Source organism: Euwallacea similis, chromosome 5 (assembly GCF_039881205.1).
Source record: "Euwallacea similis isolate ESF13 chromosome 5, ESF131.1, whole genome shotgun sequence".
NCBI lineage: Eukaryota > Metazoa > Arthropoda > Insecta > Coleoptera > Curculionidae > Euwallacea > Euwallacea similis.
The window spans coordinates 5,646,997-5,665,415 of NC_089613.1; the positions used below are offsets into that span (position 1 = coordinate 5,646,997).

The window sequence follows — 18,419 nt, forward strand, 5'->3', positions numbered from 1 at the left end:
TACTACGCAGACCCTTCACACAACATTGTCAATTTTCGTTAATAGCTTATTAACGAATTTTAAGAATGTTTAACAACATTACCGATGTTGCCAAACGACAAGAACGATTCTGAATCCTTGCAGTTCTTTCCTGCCACGCAAGAAAGAGGAGCAAAAGAGAAAATTGTCATAATTTTTAATATTTAATATAAAAAAAATACAAAATTTATAACTTTTTTGTATTTCATACTAATTTCTCGAGGTTTATCAATTTCCCATTTTTTCCTAAATTTTATGTTTAATTATTCTCCTTTTCTTTTAGCGAACGAACTCTGGCAATATTGCACGGCGAATTTACCTTTTTAGGTTATGTTTTCTGACCCGATTTTGTTTGACAAAAAAGTCAAACACCTCGTTAGGAGGTTCGCCAGTGTTTATCATTCCATTTCCACCTAATTTTCCATGTAACACCGGACAGCTTAAATAGTAGTTCCTCTCAAAAGTTGCCCTATAGAGGGGCAAATCTATTACATAAACTGGTCGGGTTACTTCACCAGTACCGATCACATCTCCAACCAATTATCCTCTGTGCAGGTGTTCCAGGATGAAGTTTTATGAAAATTGCGCTATTTTTAATTACAGCTGGGAACAAGTGGCTCAGGGGTTTTGGAGAAGATATCCCAATCCAAACAGGTAAGAAGTTAAAAACATTCTTGTGCTGGGTTTGCTATTCTTGACTGAGTATAAACCTGAAGGATCATAAAATTCGGCTTAAGATGTAATGTTCCTTCTAGGCTTTCTTTATCAGTGACATCCTCAGTGGCTTTCGAAATAATAACAAATCCTAATGTGAAACTTGAGCTTTTACTTAAAATTAACATTGCAAAAGCTTATCCTGTTAAGTTTATTCCATGTCTTCCAACAAAAAGCCTTTTAAAGTTTCGTATCTTCAATATAAAGCTTACTTTTATCATTTTATCCTTATTTTTTCCTAATTTTATCAAAGTCTATCAGTAAAAATAGGTATTCAGTGCTTATTTCTGATCAAAACAAGTCTTTTATTACTTGACCTTGAATTAAAAATAACAGGTGTAACAAATATTTACATGGTTAATGCACATCATAATGATGAATTTCACTTTCAATAAAGGGACCATGAATCAAAACCTGTAGTGGGAGCCCAAAATTTCTAGTTATTCCACTGGTTAATCTTATCATAAGTGAATTGCTTCATTTCTATGAAAATTTAATTTATGCTTATCAACATAATAGTTTGGTCCTGAGGAAGGAAGCTGTCAACATAAACTGCAAGATAGTTTTCATAGCAATATTTGAAATAATTCTTAGAAGTTACAGAGACTCTTGGCTTCTATGGGAATTAGCTTGATGTTAAAACTATCAGTACATTAATGACTTCCATACTAATATAAGTGATCTTTACCACAGTAAACATGTCATCAGTGAGGATACCATCCTTAGAGAGGTGAGGTCTGGCAAGCTAGTCACAAAGAGACTTTTGAATAAAACCAATAACATTCCAAATTGGGCCAAGCGTTTCATCAATACAAGCTATGTTTACATTGTCGAGGAGAGTATTGTAGATGCCAAAAACAAAATTCTAGTCACATACACACGCAACATTGGGTTTTCTAAAGTGATGGTAAGTGAGCAATGTGAAAAACTATTATATATTTTGTTTCATTTTACCATGTTTAACCCTCCATTAATCACTATGGGTCTGACAGACCCATAGTATTTTTATTTGCTAATTGTCGCTTCGTGGCATCTTAAAGGAATATTTTAAGAATAGTTTATATTAGTTTTATACCCTGGTACGTGTTTTATTGAAGTACAAATTCTTTAGATGTATTGAGAAGTGCCGTCATGGGTATGCCATACCCATGGTGACTAGCCGCGTCACAGTTTTACAAAGTTGTTTGGTCGAGAGTTCCTTGTTTTTACAATTATAAAAAATAAGATGTTTATTAATACGGGTTTCTCAGACCCTTAGCGACTAAGGGCGCCTCATCAGTAGACGTGTCTAACAGAAGGTTAACAGACATTTGAAACACTTTCTTAACATTTATTTAATATTTGACATATTTTACCACAGTTACATATGCATTAAATTTGCTCAGTGATTATGCTCATCTCGTTCTTGCATGAATTATTTAAATAGTTAAAGTTGAAAACAGGGTATTTACAGCCTCTGCAATAAAGTAGCACTTCAATATATATACACAGTAAAATAACACTTAATTGTCTATTTTGCTTCATTAAAATATCTGATAGTCATTCATTTATATTCAATTGAATTATTTCAGAGTGTTACCGAGAAAGTCATTTATAAACAAAGCGAAGAGAATCCCACCAAAACGGTGGCGACACGATATGCCTGGATAGATTCGCAAGTCAGGGGCTTCAGCCGGGCCATTTGCGCCTTTGGATACGAAAGATTCAAGAAAAACGCCCATAAAATGGTGGGCGGCTTCAATCACGTGCTCCAAAACATGTTTCCTCATCAACACGTCATTCCCAGTGGGCACGTTGCGGTTACTGCCGCTCATAAGCTGAAAGACGCGGCCAAGAATGCTTCGGAATTGGCGAAAAGCAAAGCGGCTCCAATTTATGCGTCTCTTCATCCCAATCAGTCTTAAAGAACAAAACTGTCTTGTATTTTGACTCGATTTTTGCCGAATTATGCCGACCTTAAAAACAAGTTTTTTTTTATAAATGTTAATCCAATTTACCAAACATCTTGGTTCGCTTCGGAAAGCAGATGAATTGCCAAGTTAGTTCGCTGTTACTCCATTATTTGTACAGGGGAAAAACATTTGCTTTCCATGGTGGACCGCAAATTTCAATAAGTGGGAATAAGATATGAAAAAGAGAATTTCCATGTTATGGTGACGTGTTAATCCCGAACGATATTTCTTTGACACCCTTTCAAGGCTGGTTTTGACTGAACAATTCATTCCATCAGATGCGCCAAGTGACTTGGCAGCGTTTGTATGTTTTATGATTTCAATTAATTGAAAATACATCAAATCGATTCCTTCAGTCGTTTCATTTGCGAGCTTTAGTAGACTAGTAATTAGTATAATTGTTACTATGATTATTATTGGCGATAAAATATGCCATTTCTTAAGTGAACGCTTAAAGTTGTTATTATTTTTAAGTGTTTTTGCATCTGTTTCATAGTCTTTTTATACTTCTGGTTTCTTAACTAATGTATGTGGCAGGTACCGATGTATATACATTTATATAATACTTACATGTAATCAATAGAACTACTTTTTACGTAGTAAGTATTATGTTTTATTTGCCCGCTAGAACGAGACACAAACATTTATAACATTGAATTAATAGAAAGCAACTAGATTAGAAAAGAAAGCCTATTATAGAATATTCACATTACAAGTGTATTCACCCAGCATGCGTATTGGTAAGATTCAGCCAAGAGTACCTGGTCAAATGGTGCATTTTGGATCATCGGTCTATCAGCATTTTTTAATTATTTTACAAAGTACTATCGCTCCCTGAAATATCTCCATGATAATATGTTTGACCAAGTGTAATCGATACAATTTCGTAAAAAAACAGGGGTCATATTATATTGACTATAATTGTATATGGAGCAAGCGATTTTACTTCGATAGTCGAAATGATACAACTATATGGGCATATAATCATTGAACTTAACCATATTATTAAGGATTGCAACCTCCATCTACGTAATTCGATTGGGTTTCATAGGTGTGGTGTCTTCGATGTGTGGACCATTAGCAAAAAGCACTAATTTCTAATAAAAAATGAAAAACGGAGATTTAGAGTCGTTTCTGCGCCATGTCCCTTAAAATAATTATTAACTAAAAAACGCACTTGTTATAGCAGTACGGCCTATCATCGATACCTGTATACTCTTGTTTGTATCACAGCCAAACGAAGGAAAATCAATACGTATAACCACAACTCAGTGGTTTCATAACACATAAAAACCTTGTTTAAAGAGCTAAAAGGTAAAACCTTCTGTTTTAAAATGGCTTTAGCTTGGGAAGACAAGGAAGTCAGCTTTGATGTGCCATATTCGTGAGTTTGACCTAATTAATACGATTAACAGTGATGATTATAAAAGAGGATTTTTTTTATAGAGAAATGCGATTGAAGTTGGGTGAAAAGGTCATAGATAAATTAGATAACATAGAAGACACGAAGGGCAATGCAGGGGATCGAGGGAGAGTCATTATCACTAACTTGCGGATTTTGTGGCATTGCATAAACAGTCCCCGAGTTAACCTTTGTAAGCCTTCATTGTATTATGTGAATAAGTATTCATTATTCGTTTTTGTAGCTATTGGATTCAACTGTATTATCTCCATTAACACAAAAATTGTCAACTCGGTGAGTTATGGATATATATCAATACATCATCATGCATATACATTTATTCTCAAGCTCACTAAAACACCTTTACAACACTCAGTACACATTAAATTATCACCAGCTTTATCCAACAATTCTATAGATTTCTCCTCTTTTGTTTGTTGGATTCCTAATGGAAATTGTTATATGTCCACCCCTGTTCATACGCAACTCTTTCCAAGTTACCCACATTTGTTTAGAGAATTAGCGGTACGACACAGGCCCTACATTTATTAACGATATCCGATGGGACCAGATATGAATTCGTTTTTACAAACCTGCACCAAGGAAATATGCGTCTGTTTACTTCAGTTGTGGGAGTTCATAAGTGAGAACATTGTTAAGAAGCTTGTCTAAACATTTGGCAACGCAACATGCCGAACAAAACACTATTTATTTTGAGCGGGGTTAAATACACATTTGGATACAAGTGTGCGGCTTGTTGGCCCGTTCACATTAACGTTTTATTCGGTGTATTGTTAATTGGGCGGCCGAATGTTTAGGCCTATGCCAATCTTAATAGTGAAATTCAAATATAGAAAGCGTCGTTAAATCGGGTTTTAGGGCCTACGTAACGTCGAAATTCTACCGAGAACTAAAATTGCGCGCCGCTGTCGTCCACAATAAGAAACTGAAAATCCTGCCTCAAGAACAAGTGGTGTCCAACATGCACGGGGTGTGGAATTTGTCAAGCACCCAAGGCAGTTTGGGAACTTTTATCGTCACCAATGTTAGATTTGTTTGGTTTGCAGATATTAACGAAGGATTCAACATTTCTTTACCTTACTTGCAACTAGAAAGCGTAAATTTGTTATACAACAGATAAACTGCTCACAAAAATAATTGCAAGACATGAACGGACGCCCATTTATGTGCCGCTCTGACTATAAATTTTGTGAGCCGTTTATTAGAGCAATTGAACAGAATTAATATTGCAGATCCTCATAAAAGACTTAAAATTTGGCAGAACCTTGGTGATAAAAAGCACTAAAAGAAGCGGCAGCTTTATTCTTGGCTTCAAGGTGGATCCAGAAGAGAAACTGACTATTCTGTATAAGGAGCTTACGTCGCTACATACAGTGTTTCTCAACAATCCTATATACGGAGTAGAGTATAAATGGAGCAATAATAAAGCCGATGTGGAACAAAGCAGAGAAATTCTAGAGGACTTAGAGGTTGTCCACTTCATACAGAGTGTCCAAGATTTTATGATCAGCACGCACTGCATAGGCAAATCACTTTAAAATGTGCTTTTCTACCCATTTCTACGGGTTTGATCGTAAAAATTAGGACACCCGGTATGCCATAGAAGTTTCTTAGAGGTGGGTTTTGCGTTATAGACAATAGAGGATCCCAAAAATGAGATTGGAAATACACTGGCGGCTTACTTGGCCGATGAAGGGCATAAAAAGGACAGATTACCGGTCTATTGCAAGGAACTAGGGCTAGCCGTGGAGGCTATTAAAGAAGGGTACACGTTGAAGAAGTTGTGGGAAGTTATACCGTCCAATTAACGAAGTACTTTTAATGATAATTGTTTTAATCAGGAAATATACCAGTTTCAGAACGATTCAATTGCCAGCTTTCTGTAAACGTTAAACCTCTCGTTGTTTGTGGATCACCTTGTATTCTCTAAATGTCAACCCATTAGAAACTTGATCCACCGAACATGTATTTATCATAGCAAGTTAACTTGACGAAAGGCTCGAATGTGTTCTTGATAACTTGATTGACTCTATCTCTTGCCTCGCATATCCCTGGGAGCAGCTTTATCAGCTCAAAATAAATGCTGGAATTGTACAGACAGCAGCGTTGCGCTTTAATTGAACTATATATTATTTATAGATCAAGTTCTAGCGCAGAACGGAATTTCTATGAGAAATATATGTTCGGTGTTTGAATGAACACTGTTTAAAAAAAAATAAAGAGGATACTGTTGATAGCAGCTCCTTATACAAGGGAATAGTTTATTGTCAGTAGTAGAAAATTAGCATATATTTCTACTTAAATATGTAAAGTACTTGATGGAAAGACTGATAGTTCGGAGCTAAATCTACCACATACCTATTACATTTAAATCGGGGATAAGACTTAGTGTATTCGATTGCTGCTTTCAATTGTAAACAGGGTTTTTTCTCAAGATTGCAGCTAGACCTTCCACTCGCTCCAATCCAAATAATGTTATGACTACTTTAATTATGACTTGTTTTTGTAGAAATGTATGGTAAAAATACGGAAAACAAAATATAAACATATTTGGTTTGATATTATAATAAATCCTACATAATTACGATTTTTTATAATTGACTCCTGAGCCTTTTTTAATAACGTTGCAACTACTGTGAACGATCCTTCTTTTAGGGCCGGAATTCCACGGCTCCAATTCGACGCTAAAATGTTTGAGGGTGTTTAAAAGAAAAGTGAAGTTGTTGAAAAAACTTACTGTAAATCGGTCGGTTTTACTTCTCCGTTTAGTTCGCTAAACTTCTGCCAAAATTTACTACTCTTTTCATCAGTGAACAGGTTCAGAAATCTAACATTGGCGTCTGTTTTTAATAGATCGGTGTCAAACTTGTCCGTCTTTAAATCACCTATTAATAAATAACATACAACACAATAGCAAAAACTTCCTGTTTTACTTATTTCCAAAAAATCCTGCGATGCTATGGAAATCCCACATTTTCATACCTGAAGAAGTGAGGGTGGAAAACGTCTTATTAATTATTACAATTAGTAGATTTCTAACTCTTTCCACAAATATCAGCATTGGAGAAAAATGATCGACACCCAAAGCTTCGTTGGATTTCACAGACTGGGAGATTCACACCTCGAGATATATCACCCTTTTCCATCCTAAACTCCTCTAATTCCCTATCCTTTTTCTTAATTAAACTCAACAATACACTCTGTTGTTTCTCTAAGAAATAGATAGTTTGCATCGCTGGTATAGTTACACTACGTTTGAACTAAAATTGGTAAAATCAAATACTGAGTGATTTTTTAAATGAAATATTATATCAACTAAAGAGAGTGCAACCAGAGATTTTTCTAAGAAATAACAAACCCTTCTTACCTTATCTGCGCTGGCCCGCATTAATGTCAGCTTGTAAACAATATCATAGTCTACCGAAGCGTTCCCCAAATTAGTGCATTTCTTCTTTAAAGTAAGGGCCATTTTGGTGTCATCAGTCACCACTGTTATATCTATACTATTATGAGGTAGAATTTCTAGAATTTCCCAGAAATTTCTGGAAACTTGTTCATCTGTAGCTGAAATAAGTGGGTTGACTTCCTGCAAGAGTAGAGAGACTCACACTCTGCAACATTGCCAATATACTATGTCATTGACTGGTAAAATTAATAAGTACCAGGTGATCAAATAAAAATATTTCAGGTATATCTTCAAACCGTCTAAGGATGATTCATATAGAGGGTTTTTCCTAAACATACCATTACACTATTTACAAGAATCCAATAGTGTAGGCAATAGTAGGCAAGCTCCGCTAAACAAACTCTAGCTTTTTTGGTTAGGAGATATCCACAACAAGCAAATAGATAAACCAGTGGCCAATTCACAACTTATATATTGCAGGAAGCCATTGACACTGCAAAGTTTGAAAATATTCTAAAGCATCAGAATGGTTCATGTCAATGGCTCCAAGACATTCCACTGGATCCACAGTATATAATGGGCACTTTTAGTTTTAGAAATGTTTGAAAAATTCAAAAACAGGGCTCTTTCTTATTAAATTTAGAAACTACCTAGATGAGGAAAAATTGAATTTTCTCAAAAAATGTTCCCAAAAATTTTCCATGACATAAAGTATCTTACAGGGCCATGTAATGAAAAAAAGGTGCTAGGTGGGATAAAGTAGGGTAACCAAAACATAGTTTTAGAAAATTGGAATGATACAGAGAAGATTAGCATAGCCCCTGCGCAAGGATAACACGCAAAATCGTGAAGGTTAGGTTAGGTGGTAATACTGTCTGTGGTAATTTTTGGGCAGGAGTCATGCCAATCTTCTCTGTATTCTTCCAATTTTAGTATATATGCCATCAATGCGAGTACAACCTAACTCAACCTAAGCAAATATACATCTAAATCACATTTTGTTTACCCCACTCAGCACCCCTTTTCTCTCCATGGTCCCATAAGACACTTTATTTCATGGAAAATTTTTGAGAACACTTTTCAAAAAAATTTAATTTTTCCTCATCTAGATAGTTTCTAAATTTAATAAGAAAGAACCCTGTTTTTGAATTTTTCAAAAATCTCTAAAACTAAAAGTGTTTATTGTGTACTGTGGACCCCATTCTACTCTTTTGGAAATCTTATCTATTTTAGTTTCTTGTATGGCAACAACTTCCAATTATAATAAAATAATTAGGAGCACAGAAAACTGAAGTTTAGTTGTTTAAGAATAGCTCTAAAGGAGGAACTCTTACCTTAAAAATATCTACTAAATTTGCAGCTGAAAATTCACCTTCCCAAATGAATGTAAAATCCGTTATACAGACAGTGCAGGCAGAGGCATTTTCTTTCTTCTGAACTTGAAGCATGTATACATTTTCTGAGTCGTTAAATAGTTTCCACATTATTTTATTAATTTAAAACTATTTATCATCAATAAGGAATTAATCTTTTGTATTTGTGTGTTTATATTATTAATTGACGTAGAGTGAGGTTATGTGTTACCATTACCTTATCGATTATGCAACTCACTTAACACAGTCGCAATGTGGGCTGCCTGTCGTATATTAAAAATATGTAAGTTATAAAACAATTTTTGGATTTTATTTATCTTAAAACAAAAAGAATTTTTAAATTCCTTAATAACTAAAATAAAGTATTCCAAAACTAAGATTAAAAAAATTTATTAGAAACTATCTTAATTCTAGTAACATTTTATAAATTTAGCCAAGGTCTGAGGGCTTGACATCGCTAGTACTCGCCCCCTTCTGAGTAGTTTTCTGAAGTAAATTCTCAGTAAACCATTGAGGCCTCGGTTTGGGCATTTCCACAATCCTTTTCCCTTTCCAAAATTCTTCCTGCTTACTCTCCTTCTCTCCCTCATACATCACCACCACTTCTTCTTCAACGGGCTCCAGTTTTAACTCACTTTGTATAGCTTCTTGCATGGCAGTAGTTTCATCAATAACCTTTTTATAGCAGGTGGCTGAAACATAAATAATGAATATTTAAGAAACATTGACAAACGGAACTTACGACACAAAACTCCAGCCTCATGATCATCCCCACAAACGTTACAAATTTTGAGGTTCTTCTTTGGAAGCAGGATTTTCAAGATATATTCAGGGGACCCAAATTTGCGTCTCAACCGAGCCTCTATGGATCGCCGGTGCTTGGGCACCGCAAATAGAAACCCGTCTCGGAAAATCTCCTCGAATACGCTCTTTTCATTGATAATTCGCTCTTTTTGGGGCTCAAAATCCACACATAACCTAAAATCGTCTACCAAAAAATGAGGTTAGATTAGTGTGAAGCGTACCCGTACCGAAGTTATGTAATTCGTGAACCTTACCTGGAGGATATCTGCTAGTAAGGGCCCCAAAGACAGCCCTTTCCAGGTTTCTGAGAGCCCTGTGAACCTGGTAAACTAAGGTACTTAAAGCCATTTTTTGTGCTACTTGCTTGTATCTGTCAGATCAGATTTAAATCAACGTTCATTTCAAATTTTAAGGTTGGGGTATGTTGTGAAAAATTTTATTATGTTTCTTCGCCTTTTTGAGATTTTATTATTTTGCTTTAGTTCTGGAAAGTTAAAAATTATTTTCATTTCTCCTTAAAAAAAGAGATTCAGATATTGTGAAAAATACTAATTTCTGGACACTTTGGTGAACGAATAGTATATTTTTTACTCGTGTTCTACTGTTGTTGTATTAAACTGTTATTCGGCAAAGATATATTAATTGCATCCATCAGAAATCACACAAGGTTCGCATATTGAAACCTGAAAAGTTTATTATTATATTAAGACAGAGAGTCGCAGATAACGTGTATTAGGCCCCCAAAGGCAAGAAAATAAGAAAACATCTAATTTGAACCTATTGGGGCGAAACAATTATCTCTATAAATTAAAAAAATAAAGTTACCTCTTTTTTAAACGTTTAAGTTAACTGCGTTTTATTATCTTTTTACCTCTAAGGGTAAAAACAAGTAACTTTCACTTAAAACACATCTTTAGAAGATTTAATTTATTGAGATAAAAAAATGATGCTACAGCTATTTAATTTATTTTATTTTTATTTAAAACTGAAAAGGTTTAAAAAAAACTTGTGAGTTGTTCGAAAAGGAATACATTGGTTGGTAGATTGGAACAGGTGGCCCTGTTGCGTGGCTTGCCGGGTCACTTGATTTAACGCCTCTCGATTTTCCTTATGAGGCAATCTCAATGAGACGGTGATCAAGCCAAGTGGTGTCTAATATATCGGATAATATGATGGAACGTCATCTAGAGCTGACAGTGGAGAGACTCTTATTCGGTGTCACGAATCGTTTATAAAGCTATTTGATACGTGTGTTGAAGTCGGCAGTAACGATTTTCATCATTTGCTAAAATAATACGTTAACTTGTATTTTGTATTTTAAACCTTTACAATTTTAAATAAAAATACTATAGATAAAATTATTTGATGATATCAGCCTGTCTCGAGTTCAGCTCTCAGTGCGCTCAGTGTCTCAATCAGTTAAGAATGCCAATTAATTTTGAATAAAATGTTTCTTAAGGTGTATATACATTAGCATTAATTTTGGGACATTTATTGATTAATAATTTTGCACGGGCATCTACACTACTTGCAATAATTCCCGCAAATTACGTCTGGCAAGTAGTTGCGAGGGCAATCTCATAAATGTTTGCAGAATCTATGTCTGCTGTTATCTTGGAGTTCATGAAACATTGTTAAGTGAATTAAGAAGTGAAGATCCAAGACAACTTGACAATTTTTTGAGAATGTCAAAGAGACATTTTGATTTTCTGTTACAATTAGTTCAAGTAAGAATTACTGAAACCGATACACAAATGCGGTGTGCTATTTCGGCCAGCGAAAGGCTCTGTTTGATATTAAGACTCTTAGCGACAGGTAGGCAAACAGCTGTTAATTAAATAGTAAACTCAGAATTTACAATATATTTTTATATTCAATATGATATGCTACTTCGTAAACTTTAAGGCAATTGTTGTACAGTGAATGACATTCATCTTTGAACACTTACGTTTGTAGCAAAAGTACACCGAGAGAGAAGAGAAAAAGAAGATTTATTATGGATATATTATTTTTTAATTAAAACTATGAATCTTATCAACATAAATATAACACAAAAACCCGGAATAAATAACTTAAAAACAGTCTTGTTTAGCAAGAACTCAAAACATACAAATATAGCATGTTACATTAATCTTTGACCACTTCAGGAATTATGGCAAATATCCTTCTTGTTGCTTAATAATGCTTCATTTAATATTTGATGTGACCATCTTTGGCATCTATAACTGCTCTTAATCTTCGTGGCATAGAAGAAACCAATTGTTCTAAGTAACTAAGCGATATTTTTTCCCATTCCTTTTTTAGATGCTCTTGCAGTTCTTTCAAGTTTGAAACCGGCCTCTCACAAACTTTATGGTCCAAATAATCTCACAAGTGCTCAATGGGATTAAGTTCTGGAGATTGGGGCGGCGTCTCGATATCTTTTGGGCAGTTGTATAAGAACCATTCTCGCGTACGGTAAGTTTTATGCTTGGAATCATCATCCTGGTAGAATCGAAATCTGTCCAGGATTCCCAATTTTTCTGCACTAGGTCGTAGATTCTTTTTCAAAATACCAATGTACGTTGCAGCATCCATATTCCCTGTAATAAAGTGCAATTGCGGCAAAACATCCCCAGACCTTAATGTTACCACCACCATGTTTTACTGATGCAGTCAAGTTTTTGCTGTCTAGGGCTGTATTGGCTTTGAGCCATACTTTTACTTTTCCATCACTTCCAAACAGATTAAACTTCGACTCATCAGTAAAAATCACATCACGCCAGAAAGTTTCTGACTCAAACTGATGTTTTATTGCAAAGTTTAGTCGCTTTTCTTTATTCACTGCACCAATGTAGGGTTTTCTTCCAGCAGTACGCGAAAAGTACCCCATCTCTTTTATCGCCCTACGAACAGTTGCGGCTGAAATTGTCACCCCTTTTCTCTGTGATAACTCTGTAGTTAATTTGGGTGCACTTATTTTCGGATTTTTTTCTATTTCCCTCTTAATCCAACGTTTATCGACTTCAATTTTTTCGGTTGAACTTTCTGAGGAATTGATTTGATGCAATTTTCCGTTTTGAAGCGACGTACGATTGCATGAACGGTTGTTCGTCTAACATTTAATAATTTTGATATTTTGACCACCCGATAAACCTTCATCGTATTTAGAAATTACAAGTTTACGTACTGCAAGGGAGGTATATTGGCCTTTACGCGACATCACTGAACTTGTACTAAAGCCTTTCTGAACTCCGATAACAATTTTAATGATTCCCGACTAAATCTTTCTAGTTGTATCAGCAGAAACAAGTTATGACACGTAGAATTGCATGGCTTACGTGCGAGCCCTGTTAATAATCTAAATATAATATAATATACAGTATGTCCACAGATAGAGGGCCCAAGAGGACAAATGGACCAAAAATGTCGTTTTTCGACAAAAAGTCATTTTTGATAAAAGTCTCCGCTTCTTGAAAACATACGATATATGAAGATAACTTTGAACTTTTTTATACAGGGTGCCCAAAAACTACGAATACATGAAATACTATCAAAAGTAAACTACCGTTATTTCTCATTTTGGAGCAAATAAAAAACAGATTTTAAATTTTACCCAAAGTTTATATACAAAATTTTAACTGAGTGTTCCAAATTTTATTTTTATTTTAAAATTCAAACAATTTCTAATTTTGCCTTTTGTACCTCATTTCACGTTAGCACAATAAGCATGACTACAAAATCACAATATCAAATTTGAGAAATACGTCGAATACAGGGGAGGTGTGTTTGAATAAGTAATATCTACTAACTTTTATTTTGAATTATTTATACACTATTTTGGAATAGTGGAACTTTGTATGTAAACTTTGGATAGGATTTTAAATCTGTTTTTTATTTACCATTTTGCTCCAAAATGAGAAAGAAAGCTAGTTTATTCTTGGTAGAATTTAATGTGTTCGTAGTTTTTGTACACCCTGTATAAAAAAGTTCAAAGTTATCTTCGTAAATCGTATTTTTTCGAGAAGCAGAGACTTATCCAGAATGACTTTTTGTCGAAAAATGACATTTTTGGTCCATTTGTCCTCTTGGGCCCTCTATCTGTGGACATACTGTATAAACACCCTGCCAATTAATCTGTGAGTGTGTTCGCAGATTAATGTAACGCATCATTTTGCGGCAATTTTACACAATCTTCAATAAATTCGAATCCAAAGAATTGATTTTGCTCAAATTTTGAGGATTTACGAAACATTACTTTAGTGTTGTAAGGCTTTGTTTGAAGTTCTAAAAAATAAATATTTGCAGGTAAGTTATGATGTGCATATATAATATACTTTTAAGTGGGCTCCTCTGAAGCTTTCATCGTGTGTACCTGTCGTAAATGTTGTGTAATAGGCAGCACCCGATTGAGGCCTAGATGATGCTTCAGAAATATGACCACTTGTCGATGGAGAAGAAAGATTTAGTTCTGAGAATCTGCGTACTTCACGCTGAATCGTTTTTTTAGATGACGTCGGTATTCCTTTGATTATAAATTTCTTAATTCACTTGCAACAAAATCCCTGAAAATTTGAACATCTGCTGGTTTACTCATTAAGGCAGTTGCTCTTTTAGCAGAGCGCCCTGTCGCGTCTCACTTTTTTTACTAAGTCCTCGTGACATTTTCTTCTTTGGCGGCCCAATTTTGTTAACTTCATTTATTTCTTCGTGATTATTGAAACTTTCATGTTCCTCATCCACTGGAGGAGGTTCCTAAAAAATTTTTTTTCACACTTCAAAATCGTCTGAAGGATGGCTGAAAAATTCAAAACTATTTGAGGAACTCTGGAATTTCCCACACTGTGTTGGAGTCTTGGACGGCAAGCACATAGCCATAAAGGCTCCACCTAATAGCGGTAGCTATTTTTATAACTATAAAGGATATAATAGCATCGTATTGATGGCGTTAGCTGATGCCACATATAAACTCTTGTAGATTGATGTGGGGTGTAATGGAAGAGTATCAGATAGAGGGATCTTTAATAATTGTGTTTTATCAGTTGCTTTAGCGAATAACACTCTAAATTTTCCTTGTGCAAAACCTTTACCAGGACGTGAGAAACCAGAACCATATATAATATTAGCGGATGATGCATTCACCATGAAATCTTATTTATTGAAATCCTACGCATTTAAAGGGCAACCTGCGCCAAATCGAGTGTTTAGTTGCAGACTCTGAAGAGCTAGAAGAATAATATGAATGTGTTCGGACTTCTTGCTACTCGTTTTCGCATTCCAAGGAAACCTCTAGAAATTGGGTCTGATAAAAGTTCTTATATTGTATCAGCTGTATGTATTTTACACAATTTTTTAATCACCCAGAAAAGTAAATTCTATGCACCAGGAGGAACTTTCGACACAGATGATTAAGCTACATCATGGCGCAGTATAGGAGTGCCAGAATCAAACTTACTAAACTTAGACCAAGGGGCGGCTCGCCATTTTAGTAGTAGAGCAAAAGAAATCAGAGATGAGTTTAGAGATTATTTCCTCTCGCCACAGGGCGAAGTATCCTGGCAGTACAAACATATTTAGAAATTCATAATATACCTAATATTTTACTAATATACGTAGTATTAGGAAACTTATATTTTGATAAATATTATCATAAATTATGTTCTGTTTCTTAACTAAAACTAAACAAGAAAATTAATTTACCAATATATTGTTGATAGTTGCTGGGTCAGAATGATCACAATTGATAAATTTCATAGCATTAAAAAATTCTTATGTAATCTCATAAGTATGAGGTTCCATCACCGCTTTTTTTGGCTTTAAATCGTCTAATTTCTTGGTGAAATTGTGTAATTTAAATGATACTTCATTTTCCACAGTGTCGAATTTCATAGCTAATGCATTTAAAGCATTTTATTTTTTTTTATTCGGTTTCGATAATTTTCACTTGTTACATCCCATAGTTCTGGATATGATTCCCACTCTTCAATTAATGAAAAAGTATCACTTTTTGACCAAAATTTTTTGCACTATTTGCGTCATTTTACTACTGATGTTCAACGTTCGCTCTCAGCTCTCGTATTAAATTTTCAGCCAGTTTGGAAATAAATGATGGATCTCTCAGAGAGAAAGAAAACTTGTTTACATACAGAACAAACCCTCTTGCAGAGACCAATTGTAGCAACGTTATCGGACATACAAATATTGGTTTCGCGTTCGTTTACATATGTTCTTCTTTAATAAATGTATTAACCCTCGTAATAAATGTCGCAAAATTATTGTTAACGTATATGCACCTTTAATTTTACAAAGAGAGAAAAAATGGCCATTCTGCATAACATCGCAGATTTCTGATTCTTCTCACACTAGAAATTTTCTGTTTTAGATTCCTCAGTACAAAATGAAATCAATCTAGAGCTGTGCATTTATGTGATCAAAGTTGTTCCTGAAGATAAACCAAAGACAAAGCCAATAATTAGATGTTAAGAACCAATATAAGAGAAACTAATTTATTGTAGTCCTGTAAGAGCAGTTTAAAGGGCCATCGAAAGACCTCTGGGGAAGTCGAAAAGTAGAATAAAAGCGAAGTTACACAAGAGACGAGAAACCGAATTCTTCAACCATCCGCGCCAAGCATACAAACAAACGTTCGCTTTTATCAATTTTTACTTTCGATACCACCTGCCATCGAGTTCGGAAGCATAGACCAAGAAGCCGCTGGGGGGCCCCCGATCATACCCTGGTACCCATCGTCCGAAAACTGAGAGTGAGGGACATAGAAGGGGGCTTCGCACCACGGTGCTTTCTAAAAGAACATTGGGCAGTTCAGTGCGCTGTCACGATGGGTTCCAAAACCATTTTCAATGTTCGGTTTCACGGAAAAATCGGAAGCTTATTTTTTGGTTCGCCCGGTATACTAAGGAGGAGAGTGTGCGCCGTCGACGGGGTGACTTCTCGGTTGTTCGCTCAGTGTGGATATTTCCGATCGGATGTTGGCGATGGAGCTTCTCAAAGGGTAAGTTTCTGGATACATGGTGTGCACAAAAGATTTTCAGCTTAGTAGTACCAAATTTTGCTCAAAACCATTTTAACTCAATGCATCAATATACAAAATAAAGATTTCTTAACGTTTTAGAGAATACAACAGATGCGCCCCAACCTTCCTTTTACATAACGCTCTCAATATTGCCTAATAGAGTTATGTAAAAAAAAAAATTTCCAAAACTACACAAGTATTTAAATTGGTTTTTTATTGATAATTCGTGTATTCGAATTATCGTCGGTATTTTTGGGTCACCGGCTGTTTAAAATTCAAAACCATTTTGCAACGGTGGCCCCCCAGGGGCACTAATACATTTAATTAGTGATTAAAAGTGCTGTTGAGCCTTGGGTGCGAATTAGTTTTAAAATTTGTATAACATTTCTTAAAAATATCTCTCCTCAGAGAATAATCAAAGCCCGAGATATTTGAGTACAGGTATCTTCCATTTCCCGAATCTCCAGGAATTTGAGCAATTTTTCATTGTAAGTACATTAACAATTCAGGGGCGACATCACCATCAACAAAATCGAACGGTGCTAAACCCGGCAAATTGTCCGGCCACTTTCTCATTCTATCTTCGTAAGAATGAAACTTTCTTCTCCTCGGCCCGATAACGTATGCCGGATCCATCTTCAGACTTGCGACATACAGGGTGGTCTATAAATACTAATGCGACTTGCGTCAGCGGCGATTTTGGTAAAACTCGGCATACATGGACGATACTGTTGGTACCGCGGTGCGTGATGCTATTCGAAAGCGAATCTGCTTTAGAGTTTGGCGTGCGCTTTGTTGGTTCGTGATAGTTAATTGGTACCAATTGCAAATTGGGCCGTTATGAGCCGTGATGGTTGATGATTGTTAGATTAAAAGCGATTGCATTTAAAGGTAGAAATTGGGACTTTCCTCTTCGCGAGCCATTTCGATTAAGTCAATTAAGATTTTAATTAATGCTGGGTTCCTGTTTGCTTAGAATAAATAAATAAATAACGAATAAAAACATTTTTTACAATTTCTATGAGTCTTAAATCTCTAGTAGTTAAAATTTGCTTGCTAAATAGCCTGGTTCATTGCAGATTTTGAGATGTGCTAAAATTTTTCTTTGAGTAAGGATGATGTCTTCGTTCAAAAGATCTGGCTATTGGCCCTTTACGTCCACCAAGTCTTTCTGTGATTTATTTATTGTGGAATATTGATTCATGACACCTGGGTCCCATAGCTGATAACGATAGCGCAGTCAAATCATCAGAGTATACTTTTCCTTCTGGAGTTCCATAGCGACTATTCCAATTTCAATATTTTTCTCCTAAAAAATGGAATTAAATAAGCTTTCATGGAAGAATCAGCGGCAGGTGAAGATATGTCAACAGTAAATCCTCCAATTTTGATATTTTCCTCATAGCAATCTTTAAAGATTCTTTGGAATTGAGTTTTTTATAATGATGTCGACAACATTTGTTGCTCACACATTAAATAGAGTGATTTATTTTTTTTACCTACTTTAACTTGCATTGGGAGATGTTGCCTTTGGACGATCATCCAGTACAGCACTAGTTGGATTTTCCCTATGTGCACAATCGCTATAGTGTTTCTTATACACCTTCAAAGGTGTACAAGCTGATGCAAGAAATCCAATTTTTTTCGCATCGTCTTATTAACGCTCTGTATAAAGTGCGCCTATTTCTTAACGTCCTGTATAAAGAAACGACTTGAG

General features: G+C 35.2%; 5 protein-coding genes, 1 non-coding gene and 2 pseudogenes across 7 annotated transcripts in view; 5 read left to right on the plus strand and 3 right to left on the minus strand.

Moving 5' to 3' along the window:
- Window positions 1-330: 330 nt before the first annotated feature.
- Window positions 331-3,287, plus strand: prel (preli-like). Its single transcript, XM_066390655.1, has 3 exons — window positions 331-672; window positions 1,426-1,639; window positions 2,304-3,287. Exons 1-3 carry the CDS (start codon window positions 584-586, stop codon window positions 2,634-2,636), a joined length of 636 nt encoding a protein of 211 aa, XP_066246752.1. The 5' UTR covers window positions 331-583; the 3' UTR covers window positions 2,637-3,287.
- A 641-nt stretch (window positions 3,288-3,928) lies between these two features.
- BBS5 (Bardet-Biedl syndrome 5 protein) lies at window positions 3,929-5,927 on the plus strand. The gene is made up of 7 exons (XM_066390071.1): window positions 3,929-4,068; window positions 4,131-4,279; window positions 4,331-4,380; window positions 4,602-4,729; window positions 4,966-5,203; window positions 5,340-5,576; window positions 5,742-5,927. Exons 1-7 carry the CDS (start codon window positions 4,019-4,021, stop codon window positions 5,913-5,915), a joined length of 1,026 nt encoding a protein of 341 aa, XP_066246168.1. The 5' UTR covers window positions 3,929-4,018; the 3' UTR covers window positions 5,916-5,927.
- Window positions 5,928-6,646: 719 nt separating this feature from the next.
- Window positions 6,647-9,093, minus strand: LOC136409148 (uncharacterized). Of its 2 annotated transcripts, none has more exons than XM_066390477.1 (5): window positions 8,848-9,093; window positions 7,475-7,671; window positions 7,229-7,367; window positions 6,845-6,992; window positions 6,647-6,791 (listed from the first exon to the last, which is right to left on the minus strand). In XM_066390477.1, exons 2-5 carry the CDS (start codon window positions 7,574-7,576, stop codon window positions 6,689-6,691), a joined length of 492 nt encoding a protein of 163 aa, XP_066246574.1. In that variant the 5' UTR covers window positions 7,577-7,671; window positions 8,848-9,093; the 3' UTR covers window positions 6,647-6,688. The 2 variants fall into 2 exon arrangements, with proteins under 2 accessions (XP_066246574.1, XP_066246573.1); XM_066390476.1 differs by having other exon boundaries at window positions 7,475-7,693; window positions 8,848-9,092.
- LOC136409329 (U6 spliceosomal RNA) lies at window positions 8,280-8,379 on the plus strand (annotated as a pseudogene).
- On the minus strand, window positions 8,363-8,470 carry LOC136409331 (U6 spliceosomal RNA). Its single transcript, XR_010752175.1, has one exon. It is a non-coding gene; the product is annotated as a U6 spliceosomal RNA (small nuclear RNA).
- Window positions 9,094-9,260: 167 nt separating the features above from the next.
- Window positions 9,261-10,142, minus strand: mRpL32 (mitochondrial ribosomal protein L32). The gene is made up of 3 exons (XM_066389986.1): window positions 9,945-10,142; window positions 9,629-9,874; window positions 9,261-9,578 (listed from the first exon to the last, which is right to left on the minus strand). The coding sequence occupies exons 1-3, from the start codon at window positions 10,036-10,038 to the stop codon at window positions 9,316-9,318; spliced, it is 603 nt and encodes a 200-aa protein (XP_066246083.1). The 5' UTR covers window positions 10,039-10,142; the 3' UTR covers window positions 9,261-9,315.
- Window positions 9,888-18,419, plus strand: part of qless (decaprenyl diphosphate synthase subunit 1 qless) — a 37,700-nt gene continuing 29,168 nt past the window's right edge. Inside the window, exons 1-2 of the mRNA XM_066389985.1 lie at window positions 9,888-10,024; window positions 16,052-16,681. Coding sequence (XP_066246082.1) covers window positions 16,508-16,681 — 174 coding nt within the window. The 5' untranslated portion in view covers window positions 9,888-10,024; window positions 16,052-16,507. The remainder of the gene's footprint in view (window positions 10,025-16,051; window positions 16,682-18,419) is intronic.
- LOC136409294 (putative nuclease HARBI1) lies at window positions 12,769-15,081 on the plus strand (annotated as a pseudogene).

What these genes read in the sequence shown, in the direction of transcription:
- prel (XM_066390655.1), top strand. Translation starts at nt 584, where the DNA reads ATGAAGTTTTATGAAAATTGCGCTATTTTTAATTACAGCTGGGAACAA. An exon ending in AGATATCCCAATCCAAACAG is followed by an intron (nt 673 to 1,425) that starts GTAAGAAGTTAA and finishes TCTTTACCACAG; the next exon opens with TAAACATGTCATCAGTGAGG. An exon ending in TTGGGTTTTCTAAAGTGATG is followed by an intron (nt 1,640 to 2,303) that starts GTAAGTGAGCAA and finishes GAATTATTTCAG; the next exon opens with AGTGTTACCGAGAAAGTCAT.
- BBS5 (XM_066390071.1), top strand. Translation starts at nt 4,019, where the DNA reads ATGGCTTTAGCTTGGGAAGACAAGGAAGTCAGCTTTGATGTGCCATAT. An exon ending in AGCTTTGATGTGCCATATTC is followed by an intron (nt 4,069 to 4,130) that starts GTGAGTTTGACC and finishes TTTTTTTTATAG; the next exon opens with AGAAATGCGATTGAAGTTGG. An exon ending in CAGTCCCCGAGTTAACCTTT is followed by an intron (nt 4,280 to 4,330) that starts GTAAGCCTTCAT and finishes TCGTTTTTGTAG; the next exon opens with CTATTGGATTCAACTGTATT.
- LOC136409148 (XM_066390476.1), bottom strand. Translation starts at nt 8,997, where the DNA reads ATGTGGAAACTATTTAACGACTCAGAAAATGTATACATGCTTCAAGTT. An exon ending in TGCGGGCCAGCGCAGATAAG is followed by an intron (nt 7,368 to 7,474) that starts GTAAGAAGGGTT and finishes TACCAATTTTAG; the next exon opens with TTCAAACGTAGTGTAACTAT. An exon ending in AAAGGGTGATATATCTCGAG is followed by an intron (nt 6,993 to 7,228) that starts GTGTGAATCTCC and finishes ATTTATTAATAG; the next exon opens with GTGATTTAAAGACGGACAAG.
- mRpL32 (XM_066389986.1), bottom strand. Translation starts at nt 10,038, where the DNA reads ATGGCTTTAAGTACCTTAGTTTACCAGGTTCACAGGGCTCTCAGAAAC. An exon ending in TACTAGCAGATATCCTCCAG is followed by an intron (nt 9,875 to 9,944) that starts GTAAGGTTCACG and finishes ATTTTTTGGTAG; the next exon opens with ACGATTTTAGGTTATGTGTG. An exon ending in TGAGGCTGGAGTTTTGTGTC is followed by an intron (nt 9,579 to 9,628) that starts GTAAGTTCCGTT and finishes TTTATGTTTCAG; the next exon opens with CCACCTGCTATAAAAAGGTT.